The 21,241-nt window shown below is 43.6% G+C and overlaps 1 protein-coding gene across 1 annotated transcript in view; it reads left to right on the forward strand.

The window, feature by feature from the left end:
* Positions 1 to 21,241, forward strand: part of LOC138953663 (inactive tyrosine-protein kinase 7-like) — a 127,387-nt gene that overhangs the window by 76,608 nt on the left and 29,538 nt on the right. Inside the window, exons 7-8 of the mRNA XM_070325543.1 lie at positions 5,685 to 5,814; positions 10,345 to 10,511. Of these exons, the coding sequence (XP_070181644.1) occupies positions 5,685 to 5,814; positions 10,345 to 10,511 (297 nt within the window). The remainder of the gene's footprint in view (positions 1 to 5,684; positions 5,815 to 10,344; positions 10,512 to 21,241) is intronic.

A 21,241-nucleotide genomic window follows, 5' to 3' on the forward strand; every position in this document is an offset into this window, starting at 1 on the left:
GCGGGGCCTTGGGCAAGGCAGAAGAAGCACACAAAACTAGAACCAACCAGGTATGCCGTGAGAGAGAGGGTAGAGCTGGGGAATCCAGGTAACAACAAATGGCACCAACCTTGGCTACTTGTGTGTTTGTGTACGTGGAGAGGAGACAGACACGAGTCTAGGAGAGGGACCCAGCAAGGTGTTGTAGACAAGCAGCAGAAGCAGCAGGTAGCTGGAGGCCCTCCCTTGCCCTTTTGCCAACTTGGCTTGTCAGGACGGTGGGGCGTTTGGAGAAAGGGATGGAGGGGGGGGGGGTCAAAGAGGGAGAGGCTCCTGGAGAAGAAAAAGGGGGATCAGGGAGAAGTCTACCAGAGGATCAGGGGGGGGGGGAGGGGTGGTGACTAAGATGTGGAAAATAAGGACCTAGTGGGGGCTCAGGTAAGACCTTTGCCTTGCCTTTACAAGAGGATCGGGGAGGGGGGAGGCGGGGGGTAAGAAGAGGAAAAAAAGGGCTTGGTGAGGGCACAGGTGGAGAGGTGGGGGAACACTCTCAGCGTCGTGAAAACAACACTTGAAGCGCTCCGCCATCGTCGCTGAGACCCCTGAGGGTGTTGGGTGTTGTAGGGGGGTAGCGAGCCAAGGGATGTACACAGGTATCGCGCGTGTTTATGATTTTCCCATCGAGAACAATGTTACAGTAGAATGTGGCAACAACAAGGAAAGTTGATCCAGAGACAGGGGGGAAAATAAACGAGCCAGGATGTGGTAGCGGCTTACAGGCTGCCTCTGGCCTTCCGCTCCCCACCAGCTACTGATCTGCAGCACCTGTGTCATCATACCTGCCCCCCCCCCCCCTGCCCCCTACTCCACCCCAGTCTTGTCGCCGTAAGGACACTGACCAGTAACCCCAGACCCCCTTCATTCTCTACCCAACTACCACCCCTACCCTCTCCCAAGCCGAACACACACGCACACAACATACTCCGTACGTTACTACTTACCTTATCACAGCATTTGTACGTAGGTTCAAGCCAGAAAGACTAACTGAAAAAAGGTACAGTGCTGCTTGGGATGGCTATATGTCAGTGGTTACTAGCGATCGAGGTGTCTTGGGATGGCTATGTGTCAGTGGTTACTAGCGATCGAGGTGTCTTGGGATGGCTATGTGTCAGTGGTTACTAGCGATCGAGGTGTCTTGGGATGGCTATGTGTCAGTGGTTACTAGCGATCGAGGTGTCTTGGGATGGCTATGTGTCAGTGGTTACTAGCGATCGAGGTGTCTTGGGATGGCTATGTGTCAGTGGTTACTAGCGATCGAGGTGTCTTGGAAGAGACAGTGAAATAGAGGTCGCACTGCAGATTCCAAGTTTCTGTACGTTGTTGGCGAGAATTCTCGAAGAAGCTATCCCTCTTCGACCCACTCAATATTTCAGAGCTTTCTTTGCCAAGCCCGCTGGCCGATACCGGAAAAACGAACCACATTGCAAGGCTCATTAGTTATGTCATATGAAGTCTTATATCGCGCGCGTATCTCCAGACTCGGACTCAAGGCGCAGGGATCTATTTATGCCGTGTGAGATGGAATTTTTTTACACAATACATCACGCATTCACATCGACCAGCAGATCGCAGCCATTTCGGAGCATATCTTACTTTTCACGGCCTATTATTCCAAGTCAAACGGGTATTTTGGTGGACTTTTTTTTTTATCTATGCCTAACCAATTTTGCCAGGAAAGACCCTTTTGTCAATCGTGGGATCTTTAACGTGCACACCCCAATGTAGTGTACACGAAGGGACCTCGGTTTTTCGTCTCATCCAAAAGACTAGCACTTGAACCCACCACCTAGGTTAGGAAAGGGGGGAGAAAATTGCTAACGCCCTGACCCAGGGTCGAACTCGCAACCTCTCGCTTCCGAGCGCAAGCGCAAGTGCGTTACCACTCGGCCACCCAGTTCAATGTTCTAGTCATCCCCATCCCCCATCCCCCAACTCCTACCCGCTCCCCACTCCCTATTAACCTTGCCCCCAGTTCCCTTCACCCGCTCTGGCGTACATTGCCTCTACGTAACGCAGTATTCTGACATCACAGGGTCTGCTCCATAAAGATGTGACGTCATCCGATCTACACCCGGCTGCGTCTCAAAAAAAACGTAAAACGTCGTAAATAGGGCACTTGCATGTCCAAAGCGATGATGGAGGTAAGACGTCATGCGATCTTCGCCTAGCTTTTCTCTTCGCGAATTACACGTAAACTGCCGCGAAGCCGCAAATTCATGCGATAAGCGTCAGTTTGCATCTTCACGAATTACTCTTTAATACAGAGATTCACCTTATTATGTCGCCGATACGCTCCAAGAGAACGTGGATATATTATTTCACACTATCTAAGCCAGTTGGCGTCATCAGGAATCGCAAACAACCGTAAATTATAAACGTCACACGATCTACGCCCGGCTGCGTCATCACGAGCTGCACATAAAACGTCGTAATTCAGCCAGTCAAGCAGTTCCACAGCCAGCGGAGATAGAGTCACGTTCTTCTCGTTTTTATGGAGGCGTGGGGCTGGGCAAGCTGAGGTGGAGGTGCTCGTTAAAAAGATGTATCTGCTGATTGCATGCGGAGTGCTCCCTGCCAGAAAGTAGTGGAATTGTCTGTCAGACCTCAGACCATACATTGTAAGCCTCAGCTTAACGACCTGCGTTTTCCTCCTACCTCCAGTAACAGGAAGCCACGGGAAACAATGAAACACAGACCGAGAAATGGCGAGAATTCTCTTACATAAAAGGGGGAACTTCATATTGACATGTTAATGAAAACGATCATTAGCTCTTTGCATAACCTGATCAGCGTGATTAGCCTTGGCTAGAGACAGCTGAAGCCGCCGTGTTTTGACGGGGAATGTGGATTACCATACCGAGCAAGTTTTATCTCCTGCCTGGGTAAGGAAGGCATAGCGGGCGAGGGTTGAAACCTAGCGGAATGCTGCGGGCTGTAATACCCATGTTGCTGGTAAAACAACACGGGGCGGCTTTCCCCCCTACCTGACTCGGTCCTCTTTTTATGATGGGGGCCACTTAGAGACCCTTCTGGCTTCAACAACTTTGCTTTTGTTTTGCCCCCCTCCTGACTTTGACTCGACTGCCAGCTTCTGTAGATCTAAAGTACCAACGTGGGTTGGTTCCTGCATGCCCCTTCTCTCCTTCACCCCCCCCCCCCCCCCCACTACCATCACCTCCCCTGACTGCGATGTTCTGTACATCCCTAGCACGAGGAGCTGTCTTTGCACTCTCTCTCCTTCTCTATTCCTCCCCAACCCTTGACTTTGACTCCCAGTTAATGTACTATCTAATAATAAAATGGTAAGGGTGTCGAAATTAACATGAACTCATTTATATTCGACAATATGCAAATCCACCAGACGGGATCTTGTCAGTAGTCAACGACGTTGTCGGTCCATAAATCAAGGTCATCGGCGAATGGATTTTACTTCCGGTTTCTAAGTTCAACTTCCGGGAGGTTGTAACACCACGTAGAAATAACTGATAAGAACCGATGTGCTGATTGTGGTAGATCTGGTTTTGAGTTTTGCTGTGTCCTGTCCACACCCCCCCCCCCCCCCCCCCCCAGGTACTACCAAATTTTGTACATTAAGCCACCCCCGATTTAAGACTTTCTGCCTTTCAGACCTTGCTTCAACCATAGTTTCTGTCCATAACCTATGTAGATTTACCCCTTTTTACGACTCCCCCCTCTGTTTAAGACTGTTTGTACCAAAGTAGTTTCTCGAGTTGGTCCTTGCTCACTCTCTCCTCTCATCAACCCCCCCCCCCCCCCCCCCCCCCTTTACCACCAGCACTTCTGGCTTTGTTAGGCGCCCACTCTTCGGATTTTCTGCAGATCTTATTTATTATATTGTCGGATTTATTATATTGATGACTATATTTTTAGATATGATTTTTAGGGAATTCATTTATCTTTATCCATGCAACCTGTGATTGCTCCTGTCAGATTGGTGCTAAAGGAACAACCAGTCCGTTTTGAACTGTCTGGTTGGTGTGCACACGTAGTGGGCCCAGTGAGATTGAACACTTTGTCTGTACATAGTTGTTGTCATATATGCGTGTGGAAGGAGTGTGAAGTTTTATGCATACACCATAACAAAATCCTGTGCTTTGCATTTGGTAAATAAACTGTTTGACTTGACTTTGACTTGACTTGATCCTAGCATCAGAGATTAGTTCTATGCCCCCACTTCCTCGCTCGTCTCACTTCCCGCCCCCACCATCACACCCCCTACCCCCACCCCCGCCGTCCTCATCCGTCCTCATCCGCGGCCCCGGGGGGCCAGGGGCCGGGCCGGGCCGGGCCAGGTAGCCAAGGCGGAGGGGGGGGGGGGGGGGTAGAAGCGGGTGTGCAGGGTAAGTGTGGACTCACCTGGCGCGCATTTCCCGTGTAATGTTGGCCTGATAGGCACCCGGCCCTCACCTCCCCGCTCCTCTCCCAGTCTGCCAGCGCAGCGCCACGCGCGGAATTTGGCCTCTAATTGGAAACATGGGAAAGCAGTTGATTTTGATGCCACGGAAGAGAGCGGGGAACCTTTGAGAACAAGTGCACGAAGTGTTTTCCTTTGCCTACAATGTCTGTTGTCTGGATGGATGGAGGTCGGACCATTCCGCATTTCTCTGCTGACAGCCATGGCAGTTTCGCTTTTGTGGCTACACCTTGGCTCTCGCTCACTTTCATTGTTATCTCACAGACAGTGCCTTCTCAAACGCACACTCAAAGGGACGGGAAAGACACTCGGTACGCACGCACAAAACAGAGGGGTGGGGGAGGTGGGGGGAGGTGTCAGGCTTGTAAACCCCCTTCCTTCCAAGTATTTGTCTTTCATCTTATCCAAAAAAACATCTTTGACACGAGAAATGTATGAAGTAACATAACGTGACAAGAAAAAAAGCATAGCTCATTGCGAAACATGAAGCAAACAATGACGTGACAGGTTTAAATTGGAATTTCCTTTGTCAGTGTAAGGTCTATGTATCAGTAAACACAGCTGTTTCGTAATAAGTAGAGCTTTCGCCAGGCTATGTACATTAAATATATGCCATTACAAGAATTTTACTTTGTCTTGCGAATGGTGTGCATGTCGATGAAATCTAAGGATAGACAAAGCTGATAAGATTTATTTACTGAACGGGTCCATTGACAAGCCAGTCGATCCATGGACAATCAATGTCGGGAGTGCTTGACGATAGATACACTGGCTCCAAGAATCAGTGGATCCATCCATTGAATCCACGAAACTGATCCCATGTGAATGACAATTTCTCTGTTGCGCCTATAGTGTTGTTCATTCAATGTTCTTTGCCGTACACAGGCTTCTGAGCGGGATTGTGTGATAGCTAAGTTTCGTCCTTGTAAATATCCCCCGAAAACGGAGTGCGGTTGCCTAAATATCAAGGTAACAGCAGTCATACACGTCAAAACCCGCTCGTGCAAAACACGAGTGTACGTGGGAGTTGCAGCCAGTGAACGCTGAAGAAGAAGTCCCTGTAAAGACATGGCGGTCTGGAAAATAAATACACGATCACTGACTTTGTGAGTTTAAATGTTGTCATTGCAAAGAGTCATTTTTGTTATCTCTAGTCTTTTGACAAACATTTTTCCTCCGCTGAAGGTAACCGTGTTGTCTGTTGTTTCAGGTCTGGACGAGATCAAGAGGGATTCCTTCGAGCCTCGTCTGATCCCCAACTACCCTGTCGTCATCCCTGTCCACGAAAGATTTGAAATCAAAGTGTTTCCTCCCAGAGGGCGACCTAAACCCAACTTCTGGTGAGTCCTCTGTCTTTTCACATTATGTTTGGTACAGTGGACGCCGCTTAATAAAACCGCGGTTAATAGAGCCAGCCGCTTATAAAAGCCGATTTCAGACGGTCCGGATTTATCACTATATCTTATGTATTAGAAAAAGCCGGTTAATAAAACCAACCCGCCGCTTATTAAAGCCAGTTTTCTCAGAGAAATCACGTAGTTTGTGACTAAAACTCACATTATCTTGTTCTGATGTGGAAGACGACCAACAAACAAACACTCATAAAATCGTTCTTCTCTGACGAGTAATGGTCCGTGACGGTGACAGTGAAATTATTGATGTACCGAAGTGATCAAAGTACACGTACATGTACATAATTAAAACAAAAGTTCAACATCCTTCGTGAAGTTTTGTTTAGATTCAAACAAGTGTAAATGACGAAAGAAAGTGACTGAGTGACGTAAACAAAAGAGATTTTTTTTTCTTTCGAAAATGACGTATTCCTGGACCGCCGGTTAATAAATCCGCCGCTTATTAAAGCCATTTTTCGTCGGTCCAGAAGTGGTTTTATTAAGCGGCGACCACTGTAGTTGCAATTGCTTGAATTGAGTGCAACAGTGGTTCCTTGGTTCCATTCATCATAAATGGCTCAGTAATGTATCGTGTGGGTTTTTATGTGTGTGCGTGTTTGTGTGTGTGTGTGTGTGTGTGTTGTTGTTTTAAAAAAATATAAATTTGATGGGTCAGTCAGTTTATTCCATTGTGACGGGCACGTGTGAAATGTGGCTTTTCGTTTTTCCGACTCGAAGGCGAAGTGAACTATCTTTTGAAATATTCACGCGATAGCATTTACGACTTCCATTTATTCTGCCCTCTGAATGTATTTTGCAATTTTGTTTATTACATTGTGGGCGTGCCTTTTTGTAAACCTGACATTTTGACAAGAAGAATAGGAAATTGAATACGTGCAAGGACAAAAAATACCTTTTTAATATTTTCATCCTTGATAAATATTGAGTTTCAGCCAGCCAGCCATTCTGTTCTCTCTCTCTCTCTCTCTCTCTCTCTCTCTCTCTCTCTCTCTCTCTCTCTCTCTCTCTCTCTCTCTCTCTCTCTCTCTTTCTTTCTCGCCCCTCTCTCCCCTTCACCAGAAGAAATAGACATGAAGAGATGTGGAAGACGCTAGGAAATGAAAGTGGTTGTAAAGACGGCACAAGCCACTCGGCAACGACAATTAGTTCCATTTACCATAGGAGATGGTGTGGGGAGGGGAGGTGATCGTTGTCGGGAATAGATGGAGGAAGCATTCACTGTGACGTACAGCTTCTAGCACTAAGCTGATATAGATATAGAGTGCACAAACATAGGCACATAACATTGTATCAGAGATAAGTATGTGTGTGTGTGTGTGTGTGTGTGTGTGTGTGTGTGTGTGTGTGTGTGTGTGTGTGTGTGTGTGTGTGTGTGTTTATTTACGGGGGGGTGGGGAAGAATCTGGCTTCCTAGTGACTCTCTTTTATACACACAAAAAATGTTGATTGAGATTGTCTTGGACATCTAAATGTACAAATTGCAAACTCCCCATATCTGTTTCCGGTAGTCGTCCTAGCGCCTCTCTTTATTACAGGCTTTGGGGAATGTGTAAAAAGTATCACAAGATACAAGGTTAATTTTAGTCATTCTTGAAGGGCGGGGATGTAGCTCAGTCGGTAGCGCGCTGGATTTGTATCCAGTTGGCCGCTGTCAGCGTGAGTTCGTCCCCACGTTCGGCGAGAGATTTATTTCTCAGAGTCAACTTTGTGTGCAGACTCTCCTCGGTGTCCGAACACCCCCGTGTGTACACGCAAGCACAAGACCAAGTGCGCACGAAAAAGATCCTGTAATCCATGTCAGAGTTCGGTGGGTTATAGAAACACGAAAATACCCAGCATGCTTCCTCCGAAAGCGGCGTATGGCTGCCTAAATGGCGGGGTAAAAACGGTCATACACGTAAAAGCCGTGGGAGTTTCAGCCCATGAACGAACAAACAAACAAACAAAAGTAATTCTTGATCTCTCGACTTTGTATTTCTGATAAACTGATGCAAACAAATCCAAGCACTGAAGAAACGGCCATGAGAACATCAAACTCGTTCGACGAAGTACATGCGTTTTCGTCTACATCCTCTAGCAGGTAGAGACAAAGAAGAAAAATATAAATATCACGGGCTGGTATTGTCCTTGTAGAGGTGGCATATGGAAAGGCAGAAAGAAAAACAAAAAAGACTGCAGGGTTTTACTCCCCTAACCAGCAGCACGTGCCTGTAACACAAACAACATACACAGTGCAGTGCAGAGATGATGTGCACAGAGCAGACAGGACAGGCGGCATGCTGGGTGTCCGGTGCAGTGATCTGAACTTTCTCATGGACCATCTTTTTCATTCAGACACAGCGCATGGGCAAGCAAGGGACTCGAGAAAAAAATCTCAGATCATGTTCATTTTGCGCCTATCTTTCTCACCTCTGCCATTTTTCATGCTGATCTAGTCGGAAAAGGTTGCCCTTCAAGTTCCTTAAAGCCTATGTTTGGCGGTTGTAAGCGGCGTTAGCGGAAAAAGCGAATTATCTCTTCTTTCGAGAATGTCATAGAATGATCTGAAGTGAGAGGAAGATGACACCTTTGAGTCGTCTGTTCAGCCTCCAACACTGATCTTCCTGTCACTATAATTATTCTCTTACACATTCGAAAAAGAAGAGATAATTCGCTCTTTCCGCTAACCGTATCAACAACTAAGGGCAACCTTTTCGACTAGATATCTTGAAAGATCACCGGGGGGGGGGGGGGGGTGAAAGAGAATCGAAAAATGAAAACGATCTTAGATCATGTTTTTCCCCAATGTTTGCACATGCGCAGTGACCAAATGAGAAAGTTGGGCCCAGAAGAAACTTAAGATCACTAGAACGGCACCGAGCTGAGGCAGCAAGCAAGTGACATATTGTCTTGTGGCGGCCTGTATACTCTCGTGCTGACTCTGTGGGTCTTGGGCCAGCAGCGAGTTTTGACACACCTTGCTCACAATGGCTGGCATGTGGCGCGGCTGTAAATGTCACCTTGTATCACCCCATCTCGCTTGTCTTCATCACCTCCTCGTCTCCCTCCTTCTCCCACCCCCCACCCCCCCCCCCCCACCCCGTCCTTCCTTCCCCATCACCATCTTCCCGTCTTCTGCCACGAAGCCTCGCTCCTCCTGTCAGTTCTGAACTTCATTGTTCCTCTCCTAGTTCTTACCTGCGTTCACCCTTCTGTCCCAGAGTGTGTAAGTCCTCCTCGAGTCAGTGCACAGGCGGAAGGTATCGTCCACTGGACTACTACTAATACTATCACAGAAAGACTACAAGGTACGTCACTCACCTTCGAGTCTTCTGTGTTCTTGGACTCGCTTCCTGGGGAAAATTAGTGTTCAAGACGGTTTGCCTCTTCCTACAGTCTGTGTAAGGTCAAATAAATACAGTTGAATGATTGTTTGAACTGTATGTACCTTTAATTTTCAGCTTCCGTCCCTTGCAGGTTGTTTTTAACCATCATTTGGACGAATCTTTGTTTGCGAGCCGCTAACTTCCACTCCGCGTCAAACTCATGCATCCGCACCGAATATGCATACCAGCGCTTATTGGTCTAAAACATATGTAAATATTGTGCAGCAACCACGGGAAAATAATCTTCGAATATCCTGTTATTAACCAATGAGCGCTGGTATGCATATTCGGTGCGGATGCATGAGTTTGACGCCGAGTGGAAGTTAGCGGCTCGCAAACGAAGATTCGTCCAAATGATGGTTAAAAACAACCTGCAAGGGACGGAAGCTGAAAATTAAAGGTACATACAGTTCAAACAATCATTCAACTGTATTTATTTGACCTTACACAGACTGTAGGAAGAGGCAAACCGTCTTGAACACTATTTTTCCCCAAGAAGCGACTCCAAGCACACAGAAGACTCGAAGGTGAGTGACGTACCTTGTAGTCTTTCTGTGATAGTAGTAGTCCAGTGGACGATACCTTCCGCCTGTGGTCAGTGCAGCAGTTTCGAGAGTCTCGTCGTTTTTGTAATGACACCGCTTGTGGCTTTAATGGAGAACATTCTTGATCACGCGCAGAAATGGGGAACTAACAAGTGAAAAAAGGAACCTTTTGGGAAAGTTAACTGAATAAAGCACACAAACTAAACAAAATTAAAAAGTTTAAATCATGTGTTTTTTAAAACAAGTGGTGTCGAGTAGAATATCTACCAAGACATTTCAAGCCGAACAGTAGAATAAAAGAAGCTCACGCCATATTTCAAGACAGAACTGTAGGGTTTTGTTTCTCAAGGGAGAACAAATTCTGTCTGTCCGTTATATTTGTCTGTCTGTCTCGATTGCGTCTGTGTGCGCGTGCGTGTGTCTTTGTGTATATCTATTATCTGTACCTGTCTGTCTTTTTGTCAGTATACCTGCCTGACAGACACAATGGCTTTGCCTTTATGGGTGCCGCTGTCTACATGTCTGCCTGTGTGTGTGTGTGTGTGCAGGTGGGTGGGTCGGAACGGGCTGCCCGTGCCGTCAACAGGGCGGATCTCCATGCAGGACAAGAGCCTGGTGTTCGCCAGCCCCCAGGAGATCGACTCGGGCAACTACACCTTCGTCCTCAACAACACAGCGGCCGTCAAGAGGATGAGCGTCTGGGTCATGGTCTCTGGTCAGTATAGATATCATTCATACAAACACTAGCATGTCGTATTCATCAATTTCATGTCACTTTTATCACTACCATGTCACCATCACATTATTGCTTACACCATTTTCGTTATTTTACTTCTTTCATCTCACTGACTTTCACCATTTTTAATTGCTTTCACTGGTTCTGTGTTAGTTGCATCCCTTTCATGTCCATGTTAATTAAACTGGGGCCTTTTCTCATGTAAATTTAGCAAACTTGTGTTTTTTTTATATAACAAATAACGTCAACTTGGATCCGAATGTCACATCACCGCTTTCATGCCGCTTTTCTCTTTGTTTCGCCCACACACAGAACTTCTAGAACACCCCTTTAAAAGGCTGATCCAAAACAGTAAGTAATGGCGCCAACCAAATCAGATGCCTCTAAACCACGGGATGTGATCCTCGTAAAAATGCAACTGAAGGAATTAGACTGTGGTGCCGCGAAATTAGCCGTTAATGTCACAGCCTCATCACTACCTCACGTGTAACACCTCTAACCTCAAACGAGAAACTTGCCACTTCAAAAATCACCACGTCTTCAAATAAGTTTTTCTTCATAAGCAGCGGCTTTCATGAGATACTCAGGAGATACTCAGGAGATACTCTGTAGACTGTGAAAGCCTATTGGGTTCCTGTTTTTTATAAGCTGCGGCTTAGAGGTGCTGTTTCTTGTGTAGACAGCCAAAGTTCACGAACTAATCGACTTTATCAGTTCTGGGGGCGGCCGCCAGCCAATCAGTGTAACTAACGGCTGTGTTGAAGGTTTGGGGAAATTAGTTCCTTTCCTCGCTCTTTTCCCCTGCTTCATACAGTGATTTCTGGAGAAAAAGGGTCCCTTTGTTTTGTCAGTGTGAGAAAAAGCCACATCAAACGGACTTTGTTAATTAGATTAATAAGAAGATGGAAGTCAAGAAGAAGATATCCGGGAGCATTTTTTTTACAGACTTCGCAGTACTGCTTTCAGCCCGGAAATATCCTGCCACTGAGTTCACCTCCAAGTGAGGGAGTAGATTCTCATCATTCTGCGCTCCAGGCTGAGGCAGAAAATGGTTGATGGGTTATCCCCGAGACGCGTAGCCAAACACTTATTACTGAGAATTAATGTTCTTACATCCATGCATTAACTACATCATTATAAAGTGATCAAGCTGGAAATATTGTTGATACGGGTGTTGGGAAGACGGCATATTCAATCAATCAATCAATCAATCAATGAGGCTTATATCGCGCATATTCCGTGGGTACAGTTCTAGGCGCTCTGCAGTGATGCCGTGTGAGATGAAATTTTATACGGCCAGTAAATTGCAGCCATGTCGGCGCATATTTACCTTTCACGGCCTTATTCCAAGTCACACGGGTATGGTAGACAATTATTAACTGTGCCTAAGCAATTTTGCCAGGAAAGACCCTTTTGTCAATCGTGGGATCTTTAACGTGCACACCCAATGTAGTATACACGGGGGGTGGTTCGGACACCGAAGAGAGTCTGCACACAAAGTTGACTCTGTGAAATAAATTTCCGCCGAACCTGGGATCGAACTCGCGCTGACAGCGGCCAACTGAATACAAATCCAGCGCGCTACCAACTGAGCTATTAGTCAGTCGGCTGAGGACCGTTTTGGTTACTTTTTGGCGTCACGTTAGCAAACACATTTTTCTGATAGATTTTAACACCACAACACTAAATCTAAAGTTTTGGGGCAATATTCCAAACCACCGGTGAGAAAAACGTTGGTTTGTGTGTATGTTTTCCTTCTTTGGCGTTACTATTCTTGTTTTGAGGGTTGGGTTCATAAAACGGACATAAAACTTGAACCGCTTGACAGAAATTCTATAACTGTAAATCATTCGAAAGGGAAGGCATTCATGCACACGTTTGTGCCACTTAAAATGACGTCATTATCTGTTTATTTTTGTGAAATTGACAAGAAGAGCGGGGTAGTAGTTGTGCTGAGAAGGATAGCACGCTTTTCTGTACCTCTCTTCGTTTTAACTTTCTGAGCGTGTTTTTAATCCAAACATATCATATCTATATGTTTTTGGAATCAAGAACCAACAAGGAATAAGATGAAAGTGTTTTTAAATTGATTACGAAAATTTAATTTTGATAATAATTTTTATATTTTTAATTTTCAGAGCTTGTTTTTAATCCAAATATAACATATTTATATGTTTTTGGAATCAGAAAATGATGGAGAATACGATGAACGTAAATTTGGATCGTTTTATAAATTTTTATTTTTTTTTACAATTTTCAGATTTTTAATGACCAAAGTCATCAATTAATTTTTAAGCCACCAAGCTGAAATGCAATACCGAAGTCTGGGCTTTGTCGAAGATTACTTGACCAAAATTTCAACCAATTTAATTAAAAAATAAGAGCGTAACAGTGCCGCCTTAACTTTCACGAAAAGCCGGATATGACGTCATCAAATACATTTATCCAAAAAATGAAAAAAACGTCTGGGGATATCATTTCCAGGAACTCTCATGTCAAATTTCATAAAGATCGGTCGAGTAGTTTAGTCTGAATCGCTCTACACACACACACAGACACACAGACACACACACACACGCACATACACCACGACCCTCGTCTCGATTCCCCCCTCTACGTTAAAACATTTAGTCAAAACTTGACTAAATGTAAAAAGGAGGAATAATTGCAATCACACAAACACACACACACACACACACACACACACACACACACACACACACACACACACTTACACACACACACATATGCCTACACACACGCACGCACGCACGCATACACACACACGCGCGCGCACGCATGCACGCACGCACGCGCACACACACACACACACACACACAAAGACACATACACAAACATACCGACAAAATGATAGACATACACACAGTGAGACAAACCGACACAGAAACACCCTCACATGCACGCACGCACTTATGTACGCGAACAAAGACGTAGAGATGCTTATAGAGAAACACTTACGCAACCAAAAAAACACGCACACAAACACACAGACAGACAAACTTCATTCTTGATAGAGAAATGCATTTCTTTCTGTATTGCTTTCTCTTTAAGTGCACCTACCTCGCAGAGAGAGAGAAATAGAGAGAGAGAGAGAGAGAGAGAGAGAGAGAGAGAGAGAGACACACACACACACACACAGACAGACAGACAGAGACACAGAGAGAAAGAGAGAGATAGACAGACAGAGGGAGAGACAAACAGACGAACACACAGACAGACATAGACAAACACACAAACAAAGACACACAGACAGACTTTACTATTGTATGTGCAAGTAATTTTGTTAAACCACACGTTACGTTCACTACTGAACGTGTAACCATGTAAAACGTTACTATCTCTTTATATGTGTTTACTTGCATTGTAATCCTGGGGGGGGGGGGGGGGTATAAATGTATGTAACGCGCAATACATGCCTTTTAACTTACTAGAATTGGAATTGTCATTTAAAGACTAGCATAAGAGTGTGACACGTGGTTCATTCGTTATTACCTTATTACAAAAAGAAAAAGATAACGGCACTGACGCTACCAGAAATAGAATTTATCAGTGAAATTCTACCATCAATTTAGTAATCGATGCGATGTAAAATTATCCTAAAACTGTGGTATGATCACGACATCGTTTAGCATTTAGGATCAAATGGTGCCAATGTGTCCACAATGCACTAATCACAGACAACAGTTATACACTTTACGTACATGTAACTCTCCAACTGACATTGTCTGCCACTTGAAACAAATGACTTTCGAAGGAAAATTAACTCCTATATATAAATATTATGTATGATTTTTAATAATTACTTGCACTTTTTGAAAATAAAGCTTTTTCTACGATAAGGTGTTTTCCCCCTAAATGTACAAGTCATCCGGTAGAAAAACCGGAAGTATCGTGTACTAAGCATATGTATATGTTTAAAAAGTTAATTGTGTTAACGTAGAACATCTTGCCTATGTATATGTTTAGGTTTTGAATACTTTAGGGGAAAAGCATAGCCATTATTCAGTCATCTTTAACTAACACCCCTAATCTCAGGGCCCATTTTGTTAGTGGGGGTAGGGTTTCAATCAGTCAAAAATCACTTTCATTCAATATTGTCTGCCATTTCAAATACATACACGTAATTGCACAATTTCTTGAATTTTAAGATGCTTTAACTGACTATACCAAGAAAACCTGCACTTTTTGTAGAATTAGTTTTTTGTCCATGATTTATGTTTAAAAATGTCAATTCTTACGACAAAAAATGCTAACAGTTGCCTCACCAGACGACACGTACCTACGACGTGAATCGTGTCTGCCAATTAAAATGCATATATTTTGAAATAAGGGGAATCATAACATATTTCACTGTAAAGTGTCTCACTCTAATATCTTCTAGGTTCATGGTGTATTTGGTTAAGTGAATTGCAGATAAGGTTTTTTGAAAATGACAGCTATACATATATTTTATTAAAACTGAAACTGGTGGAGTGAAAAACAGACCTGTTTTGAAGAAGTCGTACTAAAATCATTTATGGCCTTGAACTTCACAGTTTGCGTGTTATCTTTTAAAGAAAACCCGTTTTCATCACTAACAATGACCTAATTTACACATACATATCGGTCGGTCATAGTCGCGTTTTTTTTAGAGAGGTAGTGTACAAAATGTCGTTTTGTACGTTTAAATTACATGTCCATTATTTTAGTCATATATCAATCAATAAGTAAATGCGCATACTTTTATTAAACGTTACTTTCACTTTAAGATCGCTTCTAACATTTAGTATAATTTCTGACAAATGCACGCTATGTAATAAATTGATAATATTATGGACGCCATGTGGTAAAACCGGAAGTTGAATTATTTTGCGATAGCAAAATCCTTTTACAATGATCACTTTCCTTTTATATTGAGCTGATCTTTAACGTTATGGGTAAAAATCTAACAGATTGAACCAAATTATCCTTTTTCAAGCCTGTGTATGTGTAAACTCTTTTTTGCTTCAACCCGGTTCGGTTTTCGGAGTTGATTCAGAATCATCCATTATTTATCTTATATGACTGTTGTTTTCCTCAGTAAATTAACAATTGTTGATGTAAAATAATTCTAGCTGTGAGAATAAACAATTTTCAAGATGTTTTTGATTGCGGTTTCAACCAGGCGTTCAGTTAGCTATACATATCGATTGAGAAAATGGCATTTCCTGTTTTGTCGTCCGCATGTTATACAGATGTTGTTAAAAATAAAACTGTGTATACGAATTAGGCATTTTACTTGCTGCCTGATGGCAACAATCTTTAGCTTTCGTTTAAGGTATAATTTGCTTATATCCGTATGCAGTCAAGCGGTACATGACGTTTTTTTGTAACCTACCCCCTGCGTCATGGCTGCATTTTGCAGAATATGGGTCATGTTACAAAAACGCTTCTCATTCTTAGGTGGTTGGGTTTAGCCATTTGTCGTTTACCGAACTGTGGCTGCAAATAAAACGAACTTTCCAAAAAACATAATATCTAATGTGACCACCAAAAGTAACCCTCCCACTATAGCCAGCCAGGTGACTATATATCCCCGCCCCATTTCACCGCAGTCATGGACAGAAACATTTTGGTCTTCGCATGATTCGTGAAAGTGTTCGGTGAAAGATTGAATTCCAATTACAATGATAGACTTCTATTTGAAACTTCTCGATCTTGATCGGGGATTGAGGCTTCGCTCCGCCGGGCTTCAATAAGGCTTTGGTTCGAGCCGGTCAATCCCTGATCACCACCTCGAAGTTCAATGTGTAATTCTCGAATCATGGGCAAGCGACATTTGAAACAGCTTAGTGTCTGACTCACCTGTTGAAATTATTAAGTCTACTTTTTACATTTAGTCAAGTTTTGACTAAATGTTTTAACGTAGAGGGGGGAATCGAGACGAGGGTCGTGGTGTATGTGTGTCTGTGTGTGAGTGGAGAGCGATTCAGACTAAACTACTGGACCGATCTTTATGAAATTTGACATGAGAGTTCCTGGGTATGAAATCCCCAGACGTTTTTTTTCATTTTTTCGATAAATGTCTTTTATGACGTCATATCCGGCTTTTCGTGAAAGTTGAGGCGGCACTGTCACGCTCTCATTTTTCAACCAAATTGGTTGAAATTTTGGTCAAGTAATCTTCGACGAAGCCCGGACTTCGGTATTGCATTTCAGCTTGGTGGCTTAAAAATTAATTAATGACTTTGGTCATTAAAAATCTGAAAATTGTAAAAAAAATATTTTTTTTATAAAACGATCCAAATTTACGTTCATCTTATTCCCCATCATTTTCTGATTCCAAAAACATATACATATGTTATATTTGGATTAAAAACAAGCTCTGAAAATTAAAAATATAAAAATTATTATCAAAATTAAATTGTCCAAATCAATTTAAAAACACTTTTATCTTATTCCTTGTCGGTTCCTGATTCCAAAAACATATAGATATGATATGTTTGGATTAAAAACACGCTCAGAAAGTTAAAACGAAGAGTGGTACAGAAAAGCGTGCTATCCTTCTCAGCGCAAGTACTACCCCGCTCTTCTTGTCAATTTCACTGCCTTTGCCGTGCGCGGTGGACTGACGATGCTACGAGTATACGGTCTTGCTGCGTTGCATTGCGTTCAGTTTCATTCTGTGAGTTCGACAGCTACTTGACTAAATGTTGTATTTTCGCCTTACGCGACTTGTTTTTCTTCAAAACGATGGGGTAAAAAGCATCTAGAGTGTGAGATTTTCTCGGATGTTTATGAAGGTGAAGCTTCGAATCTCACACTCTCGGCAACGATGAAAGCTAAGGAGGCTTTTGTCAAATTTCAAGATCACAGCGGTGTCGGGTTCAAGAAAAAATGAAACATGATATTTTTTTCAGAATTTTATGAGTTTCTAGTTTAGTGATCTACAGGCATAATGAAAGTCTGATTGACCCTTGTCAAGTTTCAAGATCAAAGAAGGGTAAAAAAAGAGGGGTAAAAAATGAGAGAAATTAGTATTTTGAAGCTTAAACTTTGAAACTTCACTCACTTTGAGGGCTCAATGGCGGTCCTCCAGACACGAGTCTGCCGCCCGCCGCCGCATTGATCCTCCTCAAATGTCAAGATCACAGCCAGGTAGTCTACGCTTTGGAAAAAAATGAAGAAAATGATCATCTTAAACAAATGAGGCAGAGCGCTGTTTATCAGAAGAAAATAAATAATAATTTTCTTGAACGTTTTTTGAGCTCGAACTTAAAAACTTCGCACACTTTTCACACACTTCATTAACGGTTCAATAGAAATCTGATTGGCCTGCATCAAATTTAAAATTCACAGCGAGGTCGGGTTCAGGTCAATAATACAGTGGACATAATTTGTGTTATTTTTCTTAAATGTTTTTGAAGATAGACATTTGAAATTTGATGAGTTTAATGCCTCTGGTGACCCTTACGCATTGTGTCGTCTGTCAAGGTCACATAGGTGCCACTCAGCGGCACCTCTACCTCTGCAAAGGGGAGTCGATCGAGCATTTGATGTTCAGTTTTATGTAACTAAAGCCAACACAAACAAATAGCGTTGTTGATGTTCGCTACAAGGTGCTATGGTGCGCTTTGAAAAGAACTGATAGATCTACCACAAGAGGCCCATTTGACGTGGCACCACACTTATCATTTGCGCGCCATAAATGTCAAAATATTGGAAATTTGAATGGAACTTAGTACATGTTCTTCTTTGTTTATGGGTTGAAACTCCCATGATCTTTCAAGTGTATGACCGTTTTACCCCGCGATTCAGGCAGCCATACGCCGCTTTCGGGGAAATTAGTACATGTTATTCGTGAGGTGACGTGCTAACCCTGTATATCACCCGCCCACGTCCAACCCCATTCCTGGTCTTGTTATATATAGCGTACTTATCACGGACTGTGTAAAAGTGCCACTACGGCAAATATGTGCGGAACATATATAGTGCTTCTTCCCAGCTCGTTTAACAAGCAGTAAAAAGAGAACTATTTCAACCATCCTCGTTAGCCCAGGTAGAAGCAGCACACACCGCCGTTGTCAAAACAGGCCTCCTCCCTCTGCGCTGCGGTCTTGAAACCCCTGTGATCACACGAACACGCTAATTTCATTTGCACGGCATCGAAGGGGTAGAGATGGTGTTTTTGGTGTGTGTGTTTTTTAGAGGTTTAAGCTGCAAGGAGAAGTAAGTAATGTCTTTATTCCAGCGTTTGCAAAGGAGATGTTTAAAAAGAAATTTGCCTTGAGATTATTAAGATTTTTTTTAAATATTTGTATTAAAGAGGTGAATAGCATCTGGGAAGTAAACAGGCAATTAATTTACCTTGACGGAAGGAAGAAAATATGAAGATCCGTTGTCGTTTTGGGATGAAAACATCCACCCCAACTCTCTCGGCAACGGATCTTCTTCCTCAGTCTTTTTATGACAATCCAGGGGTCGCTGTCATTGCAGAATGTTGCGTAAACATTGCATTTTAGCCATAGCGCTGAGCAATGTAGGTCTTGTTTTGAGTCAAGCAACGCCATTAAAATCGCTCATAGTAAGCGTGACCCCTGCAACGCTTTTCTTTCCATTGTGAAAGAAGTCAATCATACAGGGCGGGACTAGAGCAGAGGGATAGACAAAGAACACAGGACTGCTAATTCCATTAGTAATAGCGGCAGTTTATATTGAAAATTCGAAAGTGCAAGGTTTTCTTTTAAAATATAGAAGCAGTTATTTTCCAAGACAAGGATCTATACGTGTTTTTGATGGTGTAGCGATGGAGAACGGTTCCAAGTCTGTCGCCTTGAACAAGATAGACATTGCAGACCTTGCGTGCTATGATGATCGAAACAGTAAGGATGAATGCGTTTTTCAGTTAGAGAGAGAGAGAGAGAGAGGGAAGGGTAGAGAAAGATATATGTGCGTGCGTGCGTGTGTGTGTGTGTGTCTCTGTGTGTATGAGAGAGAGAATGAGAGAGACAGAGTCGGATGAAAAAAAGAGAAAGACCGTGTGTGTAGCCGCTGTGTCTGCGTGCGTGTGTCTGTGTGTGAGTGTGCGTGCGTGCGTGCGCGCGTGCGTGCGCGCGGGTGTGGGTGTGTGTGTATGTGCGTGCGCCGGTGTCAGTGAGAGAAAGAGAGAGAAGCGGTGGAGCGTAAAACAGCACCATGATGGTAGTCTACAATTATGTATATACGCCATTCCACGCCTCATAGACTACCAGCTTTTTTTCCCCTACGTCTGTGTACAACATTCTGCTGCAGGCTTCTTTAGTGCCCTACCGACAGTTTTATGAAGATCAGTTTGCTTTCAAGTCCAATTGTTTTGTGTTGGACGAGGTCATAGACTGAAGGTTGGCGGCTTTATCGCTCGCTACGCGCGTGTGCCTTCTGCTGCCTTGTTTTGGATGCGAGGGTGTTTGTGTAGACTGTAGAACACCGCAGGGGTTGGAGTGTGATGGTGCCAGAAAACACTGCTTATACATGTACCATCATGCCGTTTCTCGAGGTTGTCTAGCGGGGTAGACTCACTGACTGATGGATTCTGTCAGAAATTACATTCTGTTTCATTTATTCCTTCATTCATTAGTTTATTTATTCTTTCATTCATTCATTCATTCGTTCGTTTCTTCGTTCATTCATTCATACATTTATCTACACATTTGTTCGTTTGTTCGTTTGTTCGTTCGTTCATTCATCCATTCACTCATGTGTTTGTTTGTTTGTTTGTTTGTTTGTTTGTTTGTTTGTTTGTTTGTTTGTTTGTACGTTCGTTTGTTCGGTTCGTTCGTTCCGGCGTTCGTTCACTTACTGATCTATTGTGTTGTATATTTCGTGTTGTACTTTTTGCTCTCGGGTTTCCGGACATGTGTGGACTCTGCGAATGATTTTCTTTCTTTTTTGATCTCATCTCTGATCTGTTGGCGTTGCCTTTCCTGTCTGAAGATGGGTCTCAAATCCATGCACCTCCCTAATTCCACGTGTTTACTGGTGCGTCACAGCGTGTCATTGCTTCCCAATCGCAAAGTTCGTCTGTGTTTACGTTTGCCTATGTTGTGTTTGCGCGACTCGTTTCCTCTCTGTCTCTCTCTGTCTCTGTCTGTCTGTCTCTTTCTCTCTCTCTCTCAGTCTCTCTCTCTCTCAGTCTCTCTCAGTCTCTCTCTCTTTTTATCTCAGTCTCTCTCTCTCTCTTTATCTCTCTCTCTCAGTCTCTCTCTCTCTTTATCTCTCTCTCAGTCTCTCTCTCTCTCAGTCTCTCTCTCTCAGTCTCTCTCTCTCTCAGTCTACAGTCTCTCTTTATCTCTCTCTCTCTCAGTCTCTCTCTCTCTGTGTCTCTCTCTCTGTCTCTCAGTCTCTCTCACTCTCAGTCTCTCTTTTTCTCTCTCAGTCTCTCTCTCTTTATCTCAGTCTCTCTCTCTCTCAGTCTCTCGCTCTCTCTCTCAGTCTCTCTCTCAGTCTCTCTCTCTCAGTCTCTCAGTCTCTCTCTCTCTCTCAGTCTCTCTCTCTCTCAGTCTCTCTCTCTCAGTCTCTCTCTGATTCTCTTTCTCTGTGTGTGTGTGTCTCTCTCTCTCTCTCAGTCTCTCTCTCTCTCCCCCCCCCCCCCCCCCCTTCCTCCTCCTTTCTCTCTCTGTTCCTCTCTCTTTGCGTATGTCTGTCTCGGTGCGTGTAACTATATTTACGTGTTTTCTCTCCGTCTTATCATA

This window comes from Littorina saxatilis, linkage group LG17 (genome assembly GCF_037325665.1).
Source record: "Littorina saxatilis isolate snail1 linkage group LG17, US_GU_Lsax_2.0, whole genome shotgun sequence".
Classification (NCBI taxonomy): Eukaryota; Metazoa; Mollusca; class Gastropoda; order Littorinimorpha; family Littorinidae; genus Littorina; species Littorina saxatilis.